The following is a 21,705-nucleotide window of genomic DNA, read 5'->3' on the forward strand; positions in this document are numbered from 1 at the left end:
CCGACAAAGAGAACAGTAAAACACACTTAATAATAATATATTGAATGCATTAACAGAAATTACCATAACCAAACAAACATTGTCGATTAGAAATTATGTGAATTAACGGTAGGCTGAAAGTACTACTGGTGAGCCATCCCCGTGGCCTACGCAATGGATTAGTCCACTTAGACAGGTGAAAATCAGACAGGTGTCTCATGGGCCATTAAATATATATATACACACACACATAATACCAGTCAAAAGTTAGGACACACCTACTCATTCCATGGTTTTTCTTTATTTTTACTATTTTCAACATTGTAGAACAATAGTGAAGACATCAAAACTATGAAATAACACATATGGAATCATGTAGTAACCGACAAAAAAAGTGTTAAGCAAATCAAAATATTTTATATTTGAGATTCTTCAAAGTAGAAGTCTTTATTCATTCAAAAATGTATTGAATTAAGGGCACTTCATACAATTTAACAGGCTTTTAAAATCCAATATCGGTGCACAATTTCTACTTAAAATATCAAAGGGACACAAAAGGTACTCATTTCGTGGAATGACTGCTATTGTTGTCAAGTACCTTACGAACGTGAGCTGTGATTTCCTCGTTCTGCATGAGAACCTTACTTTTCCAAACGGTTCTCTTTTTCCAAGAAACTCTCAGGACTGTGTTCTATGGTTTCCCAATCTCTGGAGGTACTCCTGGGTAGGACAATGAGAGAGAAACAAGGTCTGTTTCATACAGTGACACTGCACATAAACATGAAATGAAAAGAGAGGTTGGTGTGTGTGACAGCATGTGTGCACCCCATTCAATTATTCAAATGTAGTTGTAAAGCCCTTTTTACATTAGAAGCTGTCATAAAGTGCTTTACAAGAACCCCAAATGTTTAGTACCTTGATATGGTGGATGTAGACCTGGACAGAGTTCTTCTGGACAGCTTTTATAATCTTCACCAGGTTACTGAACAGCTCAGGTTTCAGCTGGCTAATCAGACTACTGATGGCTGCAGGTGGATCAGGCCCTGAGCTTGGGAAAGGCCCTCCCACCCCTGAAGAACTCTCAATCATCTGAGTGAGATGATGTGGAGCCACCATGGTGGCTTCTGAAACTGGAGGATCAACAATTATGACATTGTCTTTTGATTGAAACGTTGCGCTCGTTTGTGGCTTACACTTTCCTCGTAGCCCTCGAGCATCTAAGTCATTGTTCTTTGTTGTGGTTGACATAGCACTTGACTTGCACGTTCCCAGTTGCTCTCGGCAGTCTGAGTCAGGGTTCTCTGTTGTGGTTGACATAGCACTTGGCTTGCACGTTCCCAGTTGCTCTCGGCAGTCTGAGTCAGGGTTCTCTGTTGTTGTTATCCACTGGTTGCCCAGTGCCAGTGGTTGGATGGGGAGGGGCGCTAGACTAGACTGCAGCTGAGATAGAAGCAGCTCTGTCTGGGGTGGGTTGTTGTAGAGAGGAGGGGTAAAAGGACAGGCAGTGCCAGGACCGGGGAAGGATGAAGAGTGAATAATAACATTATTGTTATTATTACTATTAAACCGAGACACAGCTGAGGGAAACTGATAAACTGCTAAAGAACTGTAAGTGTTTGAACTAGCAAGGTTAAGGCCAGGGCCAGAAGGAGGGGCAGGAGAGTGGCAGCTGGGGACAGAATGAGACACAGGTAGAGAACTGTGAGAGTTTGAACTAACAGGACCAGGGGCAGACAGGGACAGAGGGTGAGGGCTGGGGACAGAGTGAGAAACAGGGCCACGGGAAGAAGGGTACCAGTTGTATGTAGTTCTCTGAACGTGGTTAGCATGGTGGTGGTTATTGTTAGATAAGACCAGGGGAGAGTCAGTGGCCACCATGCTAGGAATCCATTGCTCCTGTGTGTCTATGACGGTGCCCATGCGGTCTCTCAGGGAGCTGACGTAGGCCTGCATAGGAGGGGAGGAGTTGTAGAAGGAGACATACTCGGAGAAGGGCAGGATGGGGGGCTGGCCTGGAGGACTCTGGCTAGGGATCAGGGGGGAGCTGTAGTGGACACTCTCTCTGAGCAGGAGGATCTGCATCTCTGTAGAGAAGTCGCCGAACTGCTGGTCCAGGACACAGTTCACTCTGCTCAGCACGGGCCTCTGGACGGGAGGAGTGTTCTGGACGGGAGGAGGATTTTGGACAGGGATCAGCTCAGGAGAACTGAGGTCAAGAGAGGGTGGTGACACCTCTTCTGTCTGCTTTATAACCATCTTCATCTCTTCATCTACCACTTCAATCACATCGTCCTCCTCCAACTCTTTTGCTTCCTCCTCTACCTCCTCCCCCTCTTCTTGTCCAACATCCATTGTGGTTGGATCTTCAGCAACCACGCCAGATATAACTTTTCCTGTGCTGCCTTCAACCTGTTTCTGCCCAGCCTCCACAGGGCTAGGGATAGTAGGGGTTGGTTCTCCATTTGTCTTTGGCTTAGGTGAGGGGCTGCGGCACTTGTCTAGTGGGATTTGAAAGAAGCTCTGGTTTGTGCTTGTCTTCTTGTCTGTGCTCGTCTTACGGTTGCCGCTTATTTCTGTGGGGTCACAGGGGGTTTCAGCTAATTGCTGCTCATCCTCCATGGGACTGGGGCAAGAGCATGGGCTTGGGCAGGGATTGGGGTAGGGGCTGTGCTCTTGTGACACCTCTAGGGAAGTACTGAGGCTATGCTGTGGGAGCTCCTCTAGCGTAGAGTTGATGCTTCTTTCCCGTCGTTCTGGGACACAGGGGGGGTAGCTGCTGTTTGCCATGGGGATCTGGGGAACAAAGCGTGGGTCCTGAGGGTTGTCCTTCTCACTCAGGCAGTACTTGTTTGACTTCAGCCCTGCACAGGAGTAAAATGTATTAATAAATATCATAATAGTTTCACATATCAGCCAAATTATCTCACAGAAATGAAAATATACAGTACTAATCAAAGGGTTGGACACATCTACTCATTGTAGGGTTTTTCTGGAATAATAGTGAAGACATCAACACTATGAAATAACATATGGAATCATGCAGTAATCAAAAACGTGTTAAATCAAATATTTGAGATTCTTCAAAGTAGCGACTCTTTGCATTGATGATAGCTTTGCACACTTTTGGCATTCTCTCAACCAGCTTCATGAGGTAGTCACCTGGAATGCATTTCAATTAACAGATGTGCCTCGTTAAACGTTAATTTGTGGTATTTTTTCCCTTCTTAATGAATTTGAGCAAATCAGTTGTGTTGTGACAAGGTAGGGTTGGTATACAGAAGATAGCCCTATTTGGTAAGAGACCAAGTCCATATTATGGCAAGAACAGCTCAAATAAGCAAAGAGAAACAACAGTCCATCATTACTTTATGACATGAAGATTAGTCTTCATGAACTTTGAACGTTTCTTCAAGAGCAATCATAAAAACCATCAAGCACTATGATGAAACTGGCTCTCATGATGACCGCCACAGGAAAGGAAGACCCAGAGTTCTCTGCTGCAGAGGATACGTTAATCAGAGTTACCAGCCTCAGAAATTGCAGCCCAAATAAATGATTCAGAGTTCATGTAACAGACACTTCTCAATATCAACTTTTCATAGGAGACTGCATGAAATCAGGCCTTCATGGTTGAATTGCTGCAAAGAAACCACTACTAAAGGACACCAATAAGAAGAGACTTGCTCGGGCCAAGAAACATGAGTAATGGACATTAGACCGGTGGAAATCTGTCCTGTGGTCTGATGAGCCCAAATTTGAGATTTTTGGTTCCAACCGCCGTGTCTTTGTGAGACGCAGAGTAAGTGAACGAATGATCTCCGCATGTGTGGTTCCCACCGTGAAGCATGGAGGAGGTGTGATGTTGTGGAGGTGCTTTGCTGGTGACACTGTCAGTGATATATTTAGAATTCAAGGCACACGTAACCAGCATGGCTACCACAGCATTCTGCAGTGATACTCCATCCCATCTGGTTTGCGCTTAGTGGGACTATCATTTGTTGTTCAACAGGACAATGACCCAACACACCTCCAGGCTGTGTAAGGGCTATTTGACCAAGAAGGAGAGTGATGGAGTCCTGCATCAGATGACCTGGCCTCCACAATCACCCGACCTCAACCCAATTGAGAAAGTTTGGGATGAGTTGGACTGCAGAGTGAAGGAAAAGCAGCCAACACATGCTCAGCATATGTGGGAACTCCTTCAAGACTGTTGAAAAAGCATTCCAGGTGAAGCTGGTTGAGAGAATGCCAAGAGTGCAAAATTGTCATCATGGCAAAAGGTGGCTACAAATATAAAACATTTTGATTAGTTTAACTTTTTTGGTTACTACATGTATGTGTAATTTAATAGTTTTGATATCTTCCCTATTATTCTACAATGTAGTAAATAGTATAGATAAAGAAAAACCCTGGAATGAGTAGGTGCGTTCAAACTTTTGACTGGTACTGTATATGCATACATTTCTTCAAACATATTTCAAAGGAACAAGTGCACACTACAGGGAAAGCCTATGTGTTATGTGATAATCCATACCTGTGGGGATATACTATGGGAAGATATAGCTTTAACTATGTCATCTTAAATTGGAAAAACTTATGCCCGGCCCGAGTTCTACTGTATGTGCAGTGACGGTCCATACCTGTGATGGGGATGAGGACCCATGGCATCTGTTCTTCCCCCTGATATTGGGACTGTGATCTTCTGGGAATTTCACATGGAACTGGGGCTGAAGACCTCCAGACTGTCGTCTGCTCTTACACACAGAGAGAGAGAGACAGAACAATACAAAGTTATGTACACATATTCAAATCAAACTGTATTTGTCACATACAACAGTGAAATGCTTACTTACAAGCCCTAACCAACAATGCAGTAAAAAAAAAATAGGAATAAGAAATAAAAGTAACAAATAAAGAGCAGCAGTAAAATAACAATAGCGAGGCATATACAGGGGGTACTTGAGGGTTATTAAAGTGACTATCATAGATAATAAACAGAGTAGCAGCAGTGTAAAAAGGTGGGGGGGGGGGGTAATGCAGATAGTCTGCGTAGCCATTTGATTAGATGTTCAGGAGTCTTATGGCTTGGTGGTAGAAACTGTTTAGACTCCTCCTGGACCTAGACATGGCGCTCCGGTACCGCTTGCCGTGCGGTAGCAGAGAAAACAGTCTATGACTAGGGTGGCTGGAGTCGGACAATTTTTTGGGCCTTCTGACACCGCATGGAATAGAGGTCCTGGATGGCAGGAAGCTTGGCCACAGTGATGAACTGGGCCGTATGTACTACACTCTGTAGTGCCTTGCGGTCGGAAGCCGAGCAGTTGCCATACCAGGCAGTGATTCAACCAGTTAGGATGCTCTCGATGGTGCAGCTGTAGAACCTTTTGAGGATGAGGACCCATGCCAAATCTTTGAGCACGCTCCCGTGTTGAGGATCAGCGTGGCGGATGTGTTTTTACCTACCCTTACCACCTTGGGGCGAACCGTCAGGAAGTCCAGGTTCCAGTTGCAGAGGGAGGTGATTAGTCCCAGAGTCCTTAGCTTAGTGCTGAGCTTTGAGGGCACTATGGTGTAGAACGCTGAGCTGTAGTCAATAAATATAATTCTCACATAGGTGTTCCTTTTGTCCAGGTGGGAAAGGGCAGTGTGGAGTGCAATAGAGATTGCATCATCTGTGGATCTGTTAGGGCGGTATGCAAATTGGAGTGGATCTAGGGTTTCTGGGATAATGGTGTTGATGTGAGCCATGACCAGCCTTTCAAAGCACTTCATGGCTACAGACGTGAGTGCTACAGGTCGGTAGTCATTTAGGCAGGTTACCTTAGTGTTCTTGGGCACAGGGACTATGGTGATCTGCTTGAAACATATCGGTATTACAGACTCAGACAGGGAGAGGTTAAAAATGTCAATGAAGACATTTGTCAGTTGGTCAGCGCATGCTCAGAGTACACATCCTGGTAATCCGTCTGGCCCTGTGGCCTTGTGAATGTTGACCTGATTAAAGGTCTTACTCACAGCGGCTGTGGCGAGCGTGATCACACAGTCGTCCTCGAAGCGAGCATAGAAGTAATTTAGCCCGTCTGGTAGGCTCGTGTCACTGGGCAGCTCGCGTCTGTGCTTTCCTTTGTAGTCTGTAATAGTTTGCAAGCACTACCACATCCGACGAGCGTTGGAGCCGGTGTAGTACGATTCAATCTTAGTCCTGTATTGATGGTTTGCCTGTTTGATGGTTCGTTGGAGGGCATAGCGGGATTTCTTATAAGCTTCTGGGTTAGAGTCCCACTCCTTGAAAGCAGCAGCTCTACCCTTTAGCTCAGTGGGGATGTTGCCTGTAATCCATGGCTTCTGGTTGGGGTATGTACGTACAGTCACTGTACGTATTGCCAAATGGAGGGCGAGTGAGAGCTTTGTACGCATCTCTGTGTTTGGAGTAAAGGTGGTCTAGAGTTGTTTTCACTCCGGTTGCACATTTAACATGCTGGTGGAAATTTGGTAAAACAGATTTAAGTTTCTCTGCATTAAAGTCCCCGGCAAATAGGAGTGCTGCCGCTTGGGGAGCGTTTTCCTGTTAGCTTATGGCGGTATACAGCTCATTGAGTGCGGTCTTAGTGTCAGCATCGGTCTGTGGTGGTATGTAGACAGCTACAAAAAATACAGATATAAACTCTCTTGGTAGATAGTTTGGTCAACAGCTTATCATGAGAAACTCTACCTCAAGGGGATGCAAAATGTCAAGACTTCTTTAGATATTGTGCACCAGCTGTTGTTTACAAATATACATAGACTGTCACCCCTTGTCTAACCAGTTGGCTTCTGTTCTATCCTGCCGATAGGGTGTAAAACCCGCCAGCTGTATGTTTTTCATGTCTTCGTTCAGCCACGACTCGGTGAAACATAAGATATTACAGTTTAATGTACCGTTGGTAGTTTAATCTTGCTCGTAGGTCATCAATTTTATTTTCCAATGATTGCATGTTTGCCAATTGAATGGATGGCAGTGGTGGTTTACTTGCTCGCCTACGAATTGTCAGAAGGCAGCCCGACCTCCGCCCCCCTTTTGTCAGTCTTCTCTTCACGCAAATGACGGGGATTTGGGCCTGTTCCCGGGAAAGCAGTATATCTGTCAGACTTGTTAAAGAAAAAAGCTTCTACCAGTTTGTGGTGAGTAATCACTGTTCTGATGTCCAGAAGTTATTTTCAGTCATAAGAGATGCAGCAACATTATGTACAAAATAAGTTACAAACAACGCAAAAAAACTAACAAAATAACACAGTTGGTTAGGAGCACGTAAAACGTTAGCCTTCCCCTTCGACGCCATTCTACCACACTTTCAGTCATTGAACTGGTTCTAGAATAGATCAATTAAGTGGAATGGCTTGAGCAGAGGAAAGGTTTAGGAAAAAAAGGAATCGATTTATTACCTCCAAGTAGTCAGCCTTGACCTGCAGGCCCCTAGGAGGTCGTTTCCTCAGGTCAATGTCCTGATTGGGCGGCAGGCCCAGCTTGATCATCCTATCAAACAGCAGAGCTTTAGTCTGCTTCGTCCCCTCTCTTGACCATCCTCCTCTCCCATCAGAGAACTTGAAAGCAGCCTCCGAGCGGTCTCTCCTCAGGTCCACGTCTCTCAGACCAACACTCTGCAGCATCACAGAGGACAGACAAGGGCTCTGGCCCTTTTCAGCAGCTGCTGCTGGGAGGGAGAGAAAAAAAGATATACATTTACTGCATTAATTTCCGAACACTTTGTGGATCTCTTTTGCTAGGTGAGCCAGCAAATTATCCATGAAACACATTTGAGGAACTGGATTGAACATCTGAAGGACTGGATTTCAAGTTAATTTAATCTCGTTTCCACTACTTATACCTAACAGACTGACTACACCGCTCGCGTCGCGTGCGCGAGCATTTCAAAATAAATTTAGAAATCTATGTAATTCAATTATTGCGCCAACGAGCATCTGCGTTGCTAAAATAGAAGTCAGTTCTATTTCTGACGCAGATCGCGCTGTAAGTCCTGCCTCTCCCATCTCATTGGTTTATAGAAGCAGGTACCCACGTGCCATCTCCTCATTGGATATACCCATGTGGGTGACTGAAAGACGAACGAGGTCAGTGGCGGTAATGCACCTAATTTATGAAAGTCGCCAATCGAAATATAAAGTCAAGAGAAGAAAAAGCCTAGAAGGAGGAGAGATGACTAGAAATGATTCGGTTGACCGTTTAATGTGTGGATGCATTGTCGGAGTAGAGGACCTTGTTATTTCAGGTAAAATAACAAATTAGCTAGCAACAGCAAGCTAGCTAAATAGGACAAATTAGCTAGCAAGTGCCAGCTAGCTAGCTAAATTGCAATAATTTTTAATGCTTTTCGACTTGTCCCCAAATTTATGTAATTGGTTCAGAGTTTGTTTTGATATTTTAACCTGCGTGTCGTGATCGCATTTGGTGTGGGGGGACAAAATAAATGTGCGCACGATGGTGTGCGCACGATGGTGTGCGCACGATGGTGTGCGCACGCAGCCGGTTTGGGTTCCGTGTAAGGCCAAAATTCTGCCCCAGTCCTCAGTAAGGCTTTCCATACCTGTTCTCCTGTCCCTTCTGCCTCTTTCCTGTGAGTCATTCCGGTAATTCAGAGTCCTCTCTGCAGTCTTCCTCTTCAGTCCTCGGGGGTCCAACCCACCTGCCCCCTGCTTTCGTCCTCCCTGCGGCACTCCCTTCTTCCGGACGTCCCCCTCTGTGTTCCTCCAACACAGTATCAGGTTAATCAGCTCCTTCAACTTCTGAGGGTTGGGATCGGGGGGAAACTGAGAGGGAGAGTGGTTGACCTGGACCCCCAGGGACTGGGCAGCAGTGGCACCGTAAGGATTTACCTCCAACTCTACCACTGACTTGTCACCGCTGGCTCCACTGCCCTCCCAGTCCATTACAGGGCTGTTGTCATCAGGCACAGTGCAGTAACTCTCTACCATCTCCTTGGCTTGGACCACAGGCATGGTGTAGAGGTTGGGGTTGTAGATGTAGGAGCGCAGGTAGCCCTCCATGTTGAGTTTGTGATGTTTGGGAGCCGGGAACAGCTTCCCCCGGTCATCCAGCTTTGTGTCGTATTCAGTCATGGGGATGTGGCAGCGCTAGAGAGGGGATGATACAGTACTTTACTGTATTCTTGAATGGAAATAAGCTCCATGTCACACACAAAGGTGCAAAGTAAAACGCCACATAACATTCAACGCATCATCACAAAACACATGTCAATAACATACACATAAGGTTAGTCAAAATCGAGTTCAAAGTTTTGACTAGTTAAAACACATAACATGTCATCAATATGATTATATCATATAATCACACATTTATACCTTTCCATGGTGGAGTCCACTGAGGTAGTCCCTGGCCTGGCGCTCGACCCCGGCCGAGAGGTCAGCGGGCGGGTTGCAGCGCACCTTGACCAGGGCGTGATGCAGGGCCGGGACAAAGCTGTTCAGCTGGGGCATGGCAGGGTCACGGGAGGATGTCTGTAAAGGATCATGGGTAGTTGGACATCTTGATCTGTATTTTGCCACATCCCTGGACTCTTGAAAAACAAATAGCGCTTGAAGGCATTTTTTCAACCCATCTCTTCTTTCTGAAAAAAAAAAAAATGGGAAACAATTAGTGAATAACTATGTAACACATTAATACAAAGTTATTACATAGTTACTACACAGGCATAGAACAACTTCATATAAAGTGATTTGACTTACCAGTTGGAGTGGCCATCTGAACTGAAGACAGGAGGAACAGAAATCCTTTGTCAGCCAACATGTGGACAAGAACCTGCACATGGAAGAGGTGTTAGAGCAGGGCTGGAGCAAAAGCCTGCAATCCCAAAAGCTCTCCAGGAGGAGGGTTGGTCTAATTAAGATGTGCTGGACCTGGACCTACCAGTCTCTGTGTCTCCATGACTTGAAGCAGAGCTGCCAGACAGTCTCCTGACTTGCTCTTATCCACCACCTCCAGTAGACTGCAGTGTGTCCCACTCTTCAACACTACCATCACACACACACTACATTAGAGACGTTTGAAGCCCTGTATCCGTATCAGTGAGTCTTCTTCACATCGCAGAAAATGGCACATGTATAGACACATGAAATCTAATTGGATTAATTGTCAGTGGAGAGAAACACGACTTTGTATGACTCCGGGTCAAAATTACACAAAGAACCAGCTAAAAAGAGGACCATATGCATGTCAGGTAAAAGAACAACCCAATGTTCATCTTCCAGGACAAACTAGCAACAGCTAGCTAGCTAAATGTCCATGAATGGTTCATGTGTGTTTCGATCTGCCCCGAAATTAACATAATTGATTTGGGTATTTTAACATGCGTGTCATGATCACGCCTGGTGAAAGTCATCAACATCAATCAACATGTGCATGATGGCATACAAGCACCTGTGGCCAGTGTAGTCACAAGTAAGAATGAATAAAGGTACCTAATGTCATACAACATGGGAGCATAGATCGCAGTGTGACTAAGCAGTCTTTTACTTTTCGCTGTGCATACAGTACTGCGTATATATTCTTTGATCTCAAGCACTTGTGTAATGTGATCCCCTTGTAATGTGTACCTTGGTGGCTGCCTGCGTACAGGTTCCAGGAGAACAGAGCTGAGGGGATCATCTGAGTTACCTGGTCCATACTCATCACCAGACCCAGTTCCAGCTTCTCTGGCCTAGAACGGACACACAATGACACAGGTTACTTTCTTTCTGTAAAAAAGCACTATTGTGGAGAAAAACTCATTCTGATTGGCTGTGCCTGGCTCTCCAGTGGGTGGGTGGACCTATACCCTCCTAGGCCCACCCATGGCTGCAGCCCTGCTCAGTCATGTGAAATCCATAGATTAGGGCCTAATGAATTTATTTCTCTTGGCTGATTTCCTTTGATTTTCCCATGATGTCAAGCAAAGAGGCACTGAGTTTGAAGGTAGGCCTTGAAATACATCCACAGGTACACCTCCAATTGACTCAAATGATGTCAATTAGCCTATCAGAAGCTTCTAAAGCCATGACATAATTTTCTGGAATTTTCCAAGCCGTTTAAACGCACAGTCAACTTAGTGTATGTAAACTTCTGACCCACTGGAATTGTGATACAGTGAATTATAAGTCTGTAAACAATTGTTGGAAAAATGACTTGTGTCATGCACACAGTAGATGTCCTAACCGACTTGCCAAAACTATAGTTTGTTAACAAGAAATGTGTGGAGTGGTTGAAAAACGAGTTTTAACGGCTCCAACCAAATGTATGTAAACTTCCGAATTCAACTAATTTGGGAACCCTTTAAAGCGTACTTTTGGGGGATGCAACCTCATACTCGGCAAAACAAGATAAATCTAAGAACATGAACAACTTCAGAGTTAAGAACACTAAACAATATTGTTGAAAATGAAACGTATCCAATGATTGTTCCAAAAAGGTTGTGTTTTTAGGGAGTGATATTGGTTCTTGTAGAATACGTTTCATTTTCAACAATATTGTTATTAATGTGTTCTTAACTTTATCTTTTGAAAATAGACAACGTAAAACGATTCTGGGGATGAGCATGTGTCTCTTTAGTCGAGCAGTCGCACATTTTTTCCCCCAAGGTGCATCAGAATTCACCAATGAATTGGTCCACATGGAAAACGAAAGGCATAGAAACTGTAAATGACTTGGTAACAGGAAATACATTTATTTCCATGAAAGTACGAAGAAGTAATTTGACTGACCAATGTAGATAGTTTCAAATACATGCAACTTACAAAAGTTACATATCACAACATTTTTATTTGAAATCTTTCGGACATCAGAGCAACCTTGAGGGAATCTTATTTGATTCAGAAAATCATTTTCATATGATAGAGAAGATATACAAAACCTTGCGGAGAGCATATCCAACTGACAATCTCTTAGAGCAGGTATTCCCAAACTGGGGTACGCGCAATGCCGTCAGGGGTACGCCAAATAAAAATGTGATTCACAATTAAACAAATAAACAATTAACACTTTTTTCTTCACATTTTCAAACAGTCCATTTATATTTTCCAACGGGGCTATACATTTGGGTGAGTTTCCCCCCCCCCCCCCTCGCCTGAGTAGCCTCGTTTCACTGCCAAAAATAAAATTAAACCATCTAGTGTTCAGCGAAATAACAATAATGTCAAAAACAGGTAGCCTAGTCAAATAAATTACATACAATCACATTGACCGCTACTCTCTTGCGGGAATTCCACTAAGGGTACGTATGTAGCCAAACGTAGCTGCTGCTCATGTTGGTATCTGTACTGATGGCGCAAAAGCCATGACAGGGAGACATAGTGGAGTGGTAACGCATGTGCAAGCAGTGCCCTGCCTCCAGTCCACTTACCGATATCTGAACAAGAGAGCCCCATCAAAACTGAAATAAGCGGTTCTGTGAAAATGTCATTTAAATCAGAAGCCACTGACAGATTTCTGGATTGGGCTGCGCTCAGTATCCTGCCTTGGCCAACCAAGCTGTTATTAAGACACTGTTGCCCTTTGCAACCACGTACCTATGTGAGAGAGGATTCTCGGCACTCACTAGCATGAAAACTAAATACAGGCACAGACTGTGTGGAAAATCATTTAAGACTGAGCCTCTCTCCAATGCCTCCAAGCCTCTTGTCCCAATTTGTGTTTTTAAATCACTGATGAAGGATTTTGAGACTGATTCCCTGTTAATGTTTTTAATTTGTTGTTTTATGATTTTGTTATACTCTTGTGATTTTATGGTTTTTACTAAATCACTTGTAGTTTTCATGTTGTCCGTCTGTAATTGTGTAATGACTTGGTGCTGCCTATCTTGGCCAGGATGCTCTTGAAAAAGAGATTTCAAATCTCAATGAGCCCTTCCTGGTTAAATAAAAAAATAGAACCCAACATTGCAGTTATGTACATCCTTTCAAGCACACCCTTCTCATTAATATGTGGTGAGTTTTTCACCATTTTCGATGAACAAATACGGTTTTATATGTAAGATGTTTGAATAAAGAGCAAAATGTTTTATTATTATTTGTGCCCTGGTCCTATAAGAGCTCTTTGTCACTTCCCACGAGCCGGGTTGTGACAAAAACTCACACTCATTCTTATGTTTAACAAATGTATCATATAGTGTGTGTGTGTGTGTGTGTGTGGCAGGCTTACAATGATGGCAAAAAAACAACTAGAGTCAATTAGAGTGCACTGACCTTGGTGCTAGAGGGGGTACACAGCTTGAATGTTTGAAGGGGTACGGGACTATAAAAAGCTTGGGAACCACTGTCTTAGAAAAATATAAACTATTGGAACTAAGACTTAAAAATGACTTGATGGTACAAGATGGAGGGTAAGTTGAAACATAACTAATTCAATTAGTTTAAAAAAATGTATGCTTAATCCAGTATAAACAAAGGTATAGAATTTAGAGACAAAATGGACAAATTCTACAGCACAACGGCAGAGTCATGTCTTAAGTGTAAAACTAACAATGATTCAAAAGTCCATGCTTTCTGGGAACGCTATAAAGTCCAAAAAGTTGTGTGTGTAGGGCTGACCCCATTTAGTCGACTGATCTATTGTTTGGTCGATAGGCTGTTGGTCAACAGAGATTTCTTTAGTCGAGCAGTCACAATATTTATTTTCAAGGTGCACCCGTCTGATTTGCCGCGGGTCTCAGTAGACTAATCCAGTGGTTACCAAACAATTGTACTAGCAACCCTACTTGGCCTATCCACAGGGAGTACTTGAGAAGATTCATGAGACCATAGGCTTCCTGGTATTTACAAGACGGGGTACTCGGGGCACAGCAAAATTCAGTTAGTGATACAGTAACCCAAAAAGGTTGGGAACCACTGGAGTAATCCTTTGCAGAGGCCATAGGGATGGCACAGTCCATCACTCTGATACGTGATACTGAAATGATATATGTGGTTGTATTATGCAAAAATAATGGTGCAACACAAAAAAAATCAAATATTATAACAAAAGTGCTTTGTCCCGCGTTCGATACGGTCGCTGTCCGCAGTTCTGAAACAATCTTCAGTGGGCTGTAGAAATGGCGCCTTTCCCTATGTTGCTATGTGCATAATAGCTAAATTAACCAGCATATTGGGATGGAGAACAATGCGGCGGAGGTAGCAGCAGATGATGAACATCATTATAGTGAACATCATTATAGTAATAAGTAATGTCTATCATTAGTAGGCTTTGTATAGTATCCTTGTATAACCACCGTCGAGAGCTGTAGGCCTAAGAGCACATCCTGTTCAGTCTTAATACCGTAACGAACTTAGGCCTATATTTCAATATACAGGATACTGTATCAATCAATCATTAATGCGTTCATGCAATTGCACAGCATGCGAGACATTCATGCTTTGAAATGCAATCAAGCATTTTAGTTTTAATGGTGCACGTTGTCTCGCTCTACGCCTTACTCCAGCGAAGAGCTATTCCCTCAACCCTCTTTACGTGAAACATGTAAGTATCGCATGCATGTGACCAATAGGACCAATCCCTCATCAATCTAAACACAATACCCCATAATGACAAAGCAAAAACAGGTTTTTACATAAGTATTCAGACCATTTACTCAGTACTTTGTTGAAGCACTTTTGGCAGCGATTTACAGCCTCAAGTCTTCTTGCGTATGACACTACAAGCTTGGCACACCTGTATTTGGGGAGTTTCTCCCATTCTTCTCTACAGATCCTCTCAAGCTCGGTCAGGATGGATGCAGTGTAGATGCACAGCTATTTTCAGGTCTCTCCAGAGATGCTCGATCGGGTTCAAGTCCGGGCTCTGGCTGGGCCACTCAAGGACATTCAGAGACTTGTCCCGAAGCCACTCCTGCTTTGCCTTGGCTGTGTGCTTAGGATCATTGTCCTGTTAGAAGGTGAACCTTTGCCCCAGTCTGAGGTCCTGAGTGCTCTGGAGCAGGTTTTCATCAAGTATCTCTCTGTACTTTGCTCTGTTTATCTTTCCCTTGATCCTGACTAGTCTCCACGTCCCTGCCACTGAAAAACATCCCCACAGCATGATGCTGCCACCACCATGGTTCACTGTAGGGATGGTGCCCGGCTTCCTCCAGACGTGACACTTGGCATTCAGGCCAAAGATTTAAATCTTGGTTTCATCAGACCAGAGAATCTTGTTTCTCATGGTCTGAGAGTCTTTTAGGTGACTTTTGGAAAACTCCAAGCGGGCTGTCAAGTGCCTTTTACTGAGGAGTCGCTTCTGTCTGGCCACTCTACTATAAAGGCCTGATTGGTGGAGTTCTGCAGAGATGGTTGTCCATCTGGAAGGTTCTCCCATCTACACAGAGGAACTCTGGAGCACTGTCATAGTGACCATCGGGTTCTTGGTCACCTCCCTGACACCAAGGCCATTCTCCCCCAACTGCTCAGTTTGGCCAGGCGGCCAGCTCTAGGAAGAGTCTTGGTGGTTTGAAACTTCTTCCATTTAAGAATTATGGAGGCCACTGTGTTCTTGGGGACCTTCAATGCTGCAGACATTTTTTGGTACCCTTCCCCAGATCTGTGCCTCGACACAATCCTGTCTCGGACAATTGCGCTACGGACAATTCCTTTGACCTCATGGCTTGGTTTTTTCTGACATGCACTGTCAACTGTGGGACCTTATATAAACAAATCATGTCCAATCAATTGAATTTACCACAGGTGGATGCCAATCAAGTTGTAGAAACATCAAGGTTGATAAATGGAAACAGGATGCCCCTGAGCTCAATTTCGAGTCTCATAGCAAAGGGTTTGAATACTTATGTTTTTTTATGTTTAATACATTTGCTAACATCTCTTAAACCTGTTTTCACTCTGTCATTATGGGGTATTGTGTGTGGATTGAGAAAAAGTCATAATTTAATACATTTTAGAATAAGGCTGTAACGTAACAAAATTTGGAAAGAGGGAAGGGGTCTGAATACTTTCCGAATGCACTGTACAATGTAAACATATTTTTAATCTGTCTGTCTGCCTATTTCAAGCCATGGCATATGGGGGTGTAGTGAGATACCCAATGGGCTGGATGATTCTCTTCTCATCCCTGATCTTTAAAAAAGGTATTTATTTTAAAACTTGGAAATAAATGAATCTGCCATCATTAACCCAATGAAAAAAATCGAATTATATTTTATTGAAATAGCATGGGCAACGAAGAAAAACAAATTGGTACAATTTAAAGCCATGTGGCAAACAATAACGTAAGCACTAGGGATGGAGATGTGAGCATGCGGCTCTGGGCAGAGGCGATGTAGTTGTTGTTCGTATGTTTTCAGTGTGGGAGATTATTTTTTAAATTTTTTTAAATAATAAAATAAATAGTGACTTCATTATCAAGTCGACATTGATATGTAAAAAAGTCACATGACTCACAGTTTGAAAGGCAGGAAGGGGGGAGAGAAGGAACAGATGGAGACCTGGGACACTGCTCTACCCTCATTCACAAGCTCTCCACTCCACACTGTATATTTACTCCTGCCTGTAGACACAGACAAGGGCATGACAGTCAAAAACATCCATCAGTAGATAACATGAACACCATGACAGTACTTACCTGGTACGTCTGAATGACAGCGTCTGCTCAATGATTCAAATGTAAATGACACCTAGTAATAATATCATAATCCTATGATTCCACCTATCAAATGATGACATTACCTTTACTTCCTGCAGATGTTTGGCTGTTTGGCCTGTTAGAGAACACAAACAAAATCATTTGTGGATTGGTTGACATTTCCACATCAACACTCATACATAATTGACATAGACCTGTACCTTAGGGGAGCCATGGGCTTGGCTTGCAACGGAGCATCTTTGCCTTTGAACTGGAAAGAGACCACTGCATAGGGGCACACATGCCTCGGCCGAGCCTTCAGCTCATCAAAGTCATACTCATAGAAGTATTGCTGTGGGGGGGGTGCCAGAATGAGAAGTACAGTAAATACAATAAATCTCTATGCCGCGCTTGCATTTGAGTTCAATTTACCCTCTTAATATTTACAAATATTGCCAGTATAATAATCAATTATAATCCAAATGAGAGACCTATCCTCTACATGCAATGTAGTTAGTACCAGTACCTGAGTGAGCTCATAGGCTCTATAGGAGGTGAGAGATGTGACTAAGCTGGCATTCTTGGATAAATGGCTGTCAAACTTGGGTGTGGGGTCCAAAAGGTTCTTAGACATGTTATCATAGATGCTCTTTACTTTACCCTGTTGGAGAGAGAGATTTGCTTGTTTACTTTCATTCATATTCGGACCACTTTTTTGCGAAAAACAACAAGCTTTTCTTACCTTGATGACCTTGAATATGATGATCTCTCCCATGACTCCAGGGTTAAAAGGATTGACCTGCAGTAAGTCTGAGTATTTAGACAAATAAACACCTGAAAGATACAACAGAAACAATTCAGTCTTATTCCTCCTCATAACCATTTTTTACTTGGGCTGGGAATTGCCAGGGACCTTTCAATCACGACACTTAGGTGCCGATAGGATATGTATTGCGAATCTCACGATTCTACGTGTATTGAAATTCTATACTGTGATTTGATATTCCAAACATATTGCTCACTAGGTATTGCTCGCTCACTAGGTATTGCTCACGAGACAAGAGAGAGCATGAGAAAATGAGTTTTGATCCGTTGCGGAACTAAAAGTACTGAAAACATTTTAGATCACTGTAAAAAAAATAAAAAATAAGATTGAGAGCAATCTATAGGATAAAAAAAATACTGGAGTTTTGGAGCAGACTAGTGCTAGCTAATGCTACCTAGAATTGTTGTAGATTTTTATTTTATTTTTTACAAATCGATACTTGGGAGTCAAAGTATCGATACAATAACATCCAAAATAATATTGCGATATGTAAATGTATACATTTCCCCCCCCCCCATCACTAGTTTTTACTCTCCAGAGAAATACAATGTTTCAACTATAATCCTCACTTCAGTTTAGATCTCCCTATATACACATACAAACAATAACTACACCAAAGATAAACTAGCATCTGCCAACACTTCAACACTCAGGTTTAAATAGCCTGCTATTGCTTGGATGATAACCTTACCCTTAGCTGGATTACCCAGAGCGGTGATCCAGCTGTGCCCCACAAGAAGGCCATTCTCACAGATCCATGGTAGCTATAACCAGGCGTGTAACAGTATTATTACATGTAATATGTACATTCAATATACATATAAATGTGGAGATACTATAGGTCCTTCACCTTGATGATGTCAGCAGTCAGGAAACAGTGGGTCTCCTCCAGCTCCTTCTCCGTCCTCCCATCCAGCTTCAGCTCCCTCCTTTTCTCTACAAACTGTCAATCAAACAATGATCAAAAAGATGAACCATCAGCACTGCAGATGAAAGGTATTTTTGTTTAACGAAAATGTCACCCTAAAGCATTGCTTACATCCTTCTCCAGCAGTTCGCTGTGGACGATTCTTAGCTTGGTGTACGTGAACGTCCCGGTGGAGCTGGCTTCTATGTAGCTGGAAGACAGAATAGTCAAGATGTCCTCAAACTCCCTGGACTCTGAGGACACATACTGGAACAACGCTACAGGGACAGAGACGAGAGACAGTCAGGTTGGTCAGTTGAGTTCTTTCCCAAATCCCAATCTAAACATATTTGTCTTCTGAGACAAAATAATGCACAATCTATTCTATGCTCAGTCAGAATATTGACCCACACACAAAAACAAACTTGGTTCCATGTAAGCCATCACGCAACACAAAGTTGTGTGAAAGTCAGTGTTAGCAAGTCAATGCTTTTTCACCCATTTTTCTCTCACCCAGAAATGCAACTACAGATGCTAGGCTTATAAAAAGTTACATTGGCCAAAATAACAGGAAATATGACGGTGTGCCATTTCTGATGAGACATTGTGAAGTCTACTTATACAGAAGTGAGAGAAAAACCACACTTCTGACTCTCAAAAGTGACTCAAATAACAGGAAGTCTGTGTCAATGTGGTAACATCTTCCATCGTGTACCACAATGTGCTGGGATGCAGGCCTTACACAAATCAAATCACATTATGAAACGTAGTATCAGGTGCAATAAAAGCAGGTGACCTGACTAAGCAAACAAAGAACATGCTAAATAGTCTAGCTATTAGTTACCTGAACTGTGACCCGGGTCAAATTTTATGATCTGACAGCTGAAACACTGTTTACAAGTAAGTAAGTTATATTATATATATATATATATATATTGGAATGTAAAATATATAGCCATTGGAATGTAAAATATTTATTTTATTTAACTAGGCAATTCAGTTAAAAACAAAATGTTATTTACAATGACGGCCTACCGGGGAACAGTGTTTAACTGCCTTGTTCAGGGGCAGAACGACAGATTTTTACCTTGTCAACTCGTTGGGCCAGTAACTTAACGCTCTAACCGCACCAAAGTAACGTTAGCTTCCAGACAACATGGGTATCTTTCGCAGTAACAGTAGCATCAAAAACATCAGCTGGCTATCTAGCATATTAACGTTTTATTTTTTTAACTAGGCAAGTCAGTTAAGAACAAACTCTTCTTTACAATGACGGCCTACCCCGGCCAAACCCTAACGACGCTGTGTGCCGCCCTATGGGACTCCCAGTCACGGCCGGTTGTGATCCAGTCTTTGAATCGAACCAGGGTCTGATGTGACGCCTCTAGCACAGTAGATCCAGTGCCTTAGACCGCTGCGCCACTCGGGAGCCAACTGTTACAGCTAATTAAAAAATGTATTTAGCCATTGAGAAAGTACCTCTCTTTTCTTTGTTCTTTCTCGGTATCTGAAAATTGAAGTGGTCCCCAGCTTTTGGAATATATTGCGTCGAAGTTCTCGGTCTCGTCTCAGTACCACCAGCTTGCTCGGAAGAATGTTCGCCATCTTCAGTTGGTCTAGTGTCGGAGGGTAACGTTGTGTAATATTCCACTGAGCTGTATTTCGATGCAGGGATGTTGTCACCACTGTAGCTCTCCATCTTTGATAAACAATTTGTCAACAAATGTAACCAACACTTAGTTATATTTATTTTTAAATCGGCTGAGTGTTGGTTTCCTGTACACTCAGAACACACAACAACAAAAATCTCCGCCGTTCTTTTTCACTGACGTGCGTATTCGACGCTTGGACTCTCCTCCATCCACCACGGGTGGACGCTGGATCAGACAATCGAGGGCTGCGTTTCAAACTCTTAAAATAGTTACCCTCTCCCCTCAAATTAAGTGGACACTTCTGATGACGCCTGACGTGTTGACACTTGCAGGACGAGGGAAGAATTAATTATTTTTTAAATGAACCGCTAATGCACGGAAAGTTGTCACTCGTTCATCCAACGGTTGTGTTTTTAGTCTTCATGGAACTGTTGTGTGTGCCTTATATAGCTACAGTCAATTATGATTGCATTTCATATCTTGGCTAGAAGACAACGCATCCGCAGACATCGAATGTTAGCCATCCTACTATATCAGGTAAATCGAAACTTACAATGTATAAGTGTGATGTCAGGAACAGTTATGTGCGAAAGTTAACGTTTCCAAAAGCTAACCAAACAAAAACATTACTTTTATGATACGTATTTGAGCCGTCATGATCATTAGTTGCACCATTTCTAACTTATTTACATTCATTTTTATATACACTTCTATGTTGACTTCTCCATATTAATGTTGGTTTTAAGTTTTGACGGACGTTTCTTAGTACAATTATCGCGAATTGAATTATGGGGCGTTTCAGAGCCGGAGTGAACATAATTGTACTCGCAAACTTGATCAAAACGAGGGCTAAAGAGGCGTACTTTGCCAATTTCCATTGCTTGGCTAATCATTTGGACCAACGACAAAGTTGCCCGCGGGAATTCCCCTAAGGGCGTAAGTGGAGGAGGGTGTGTCATTTATAGAGTTTGAAACGCAGCCGAGGTTTTATCCGAAGGTTTTTGGCGCCATCTGCTGTTATTTGAAAGGTATGATGGTTCAATTTATATTTACATTGTAGTCATTTTGCAAAAGCTCTTAGCCAGAGCAACTTAAAGGTGTCCGCATGCTTCCCAGACGAAACAGCGGTAGAGTTCGTGCAGATATTATGACGGCATTTGTGATGTTTTGATTTTCGGTGAGGTTTTTTTCGGCTGTTCGGGTCACATACTCCGTTAAAATACCTTCGCTTGAAATACGAGAAAAAAGCTCCAATAGTACTGTATGTCCATTCCGTAGCCAGTCCTCGAAATAGTACACATGTATCTAAATGAAGTCAAGAAATCTGTCATTAATCTTAGTTGCGCATTTTTACAGCTAAGATTTTTGGAGCAATATTTGGTAGTGAAAAAATTGGCATGAAAACGAGTCGTTCATTATTTATTACTGATTTTATATGGCGGTTGGCAACCAACTTTACTGGACGGGGTTGTGGAGCAGAGACAAGGAAGGTTTGAATCCTACCCAATATTCTTCTCGTCTCCCTAAGGAAACGAAATACAGAATTAAATACTACATCCCCAGAAGTTTTCCCCTGAAGCACATAATCTTGTCTTTTCAACCTTATTACTCCTCAAAGCCCCCTTTCCCTCCCATATTTCTGGCACTGAAATAGCACGTTCCACTTTCTCCATCACCTGACAATGATCACACCTTCTAGTTGGATGTTTCGCCACCAACTGTCGTTGATCCTTAAATGACAACATATAAG

At 42.9% G+C, this 21,705-nt stretch overlaps 1 protein-coding gene across 3 annotated transcripts; it reads right to left on the reverse strand.

Moving 5' to 3' along the window:
- Positions 1 to 233: 233 nt before the first annotated feature.
- Positions 234 to 20,456, reverse strand: LOC129814867 (protein TASOR-like). Of its 3 annotated transcripts, none has more exons than XM_055867974.1 (18): positions 19,783 to 20,456; positions 18,436 to 18,581; positions 18,247 to 18,339; positions 18,088 to 18,160; positions 17,313 to 17,404; positions 17,097 to 17,231; positions 16,792 to 16,922; positions 16,675 to 16,706; positions 16,390 to 16,495; positions 10,588 to 10,691; positions 9,902 to 10,005; positions 9,721 to 9,793; positions 9,337 to 9,602; positions 8,562 to 9,108; positions 7,402 to 7,667; positions 4,620 to 4,728; positions 895 to 2,840; positions 234 to 699 (listed from the first exon to the last, which is right to left on the reverse strand). In XM_055867974.1, the coding sequence occupies exons 1-18, from the start codon at positions 20,000 to 20,002 to the stop codon at positions 658 to 660; spliced, it is 4,485 nt and encodes a 1,494-aa protein (XP_055723949.1). In that variant the 5' UTR covers positions 20,003 to 20,456; the 3' UTR covers positions 234 to 657. The 3 variants fall into 3 exon arrangements, with proteins under 3 accessions (XP_055723949.1, XP_055723948.1, XP_055723950.1); XM_055867973.1 differs by having other exon boundaries at positions 7,402 to 7,670; XM_055867975.1 differs by lacking the exons at positions 18,088 to 18,160; positions 18,436 to 18,581; positions 19,783 to 20,456 and having other exon boundaries at positions 7,402 to 7,670; positions 18,247 to 18,324.
- Between the last annotated feature and the right edge of the window lie 1,249 nt (positions 20,457 to 21,705).

This window comes from Salvelinus fontinalis, chromosome 18 (genome assembly GCF_029448725.1).
Source record: "Salvelinus fontinalis isolate EN_2023a chromosome 18, ASM2944872v1, whole genome shotgun sequence".
NCBI lineage: Eukaryota > Metazoa > Chordata > Actinopteri > Salmoniformes > Salmonidae > Salvelinus > Salvelinus fontinalis.

Bases quoted from the DNA above. Each gene is read 5' to 3' on its own strand.
- LOC129814867 (XM_055867973.1), bottom strand. From the start codon at position 20,002: ATGGAGAGCTACAGTGGTGACAACATCCCTGCATCGAAATACAGCTCA. The intron at 18,340-18,435 runs GTAAGCAATGCT...TTTGATTGACAG, and splicing joins GCGAACTGCTGGAGAAGGAT to TTTGTAGAGAAAAGGAGGGA. The intron at 10,006-10,587 runs GTACACATTACA...GTGTGATGGTAG, and splicing joins GTACGCAGGCAGCCACCAAG to TGTTGAAGAGTGGGACACAC.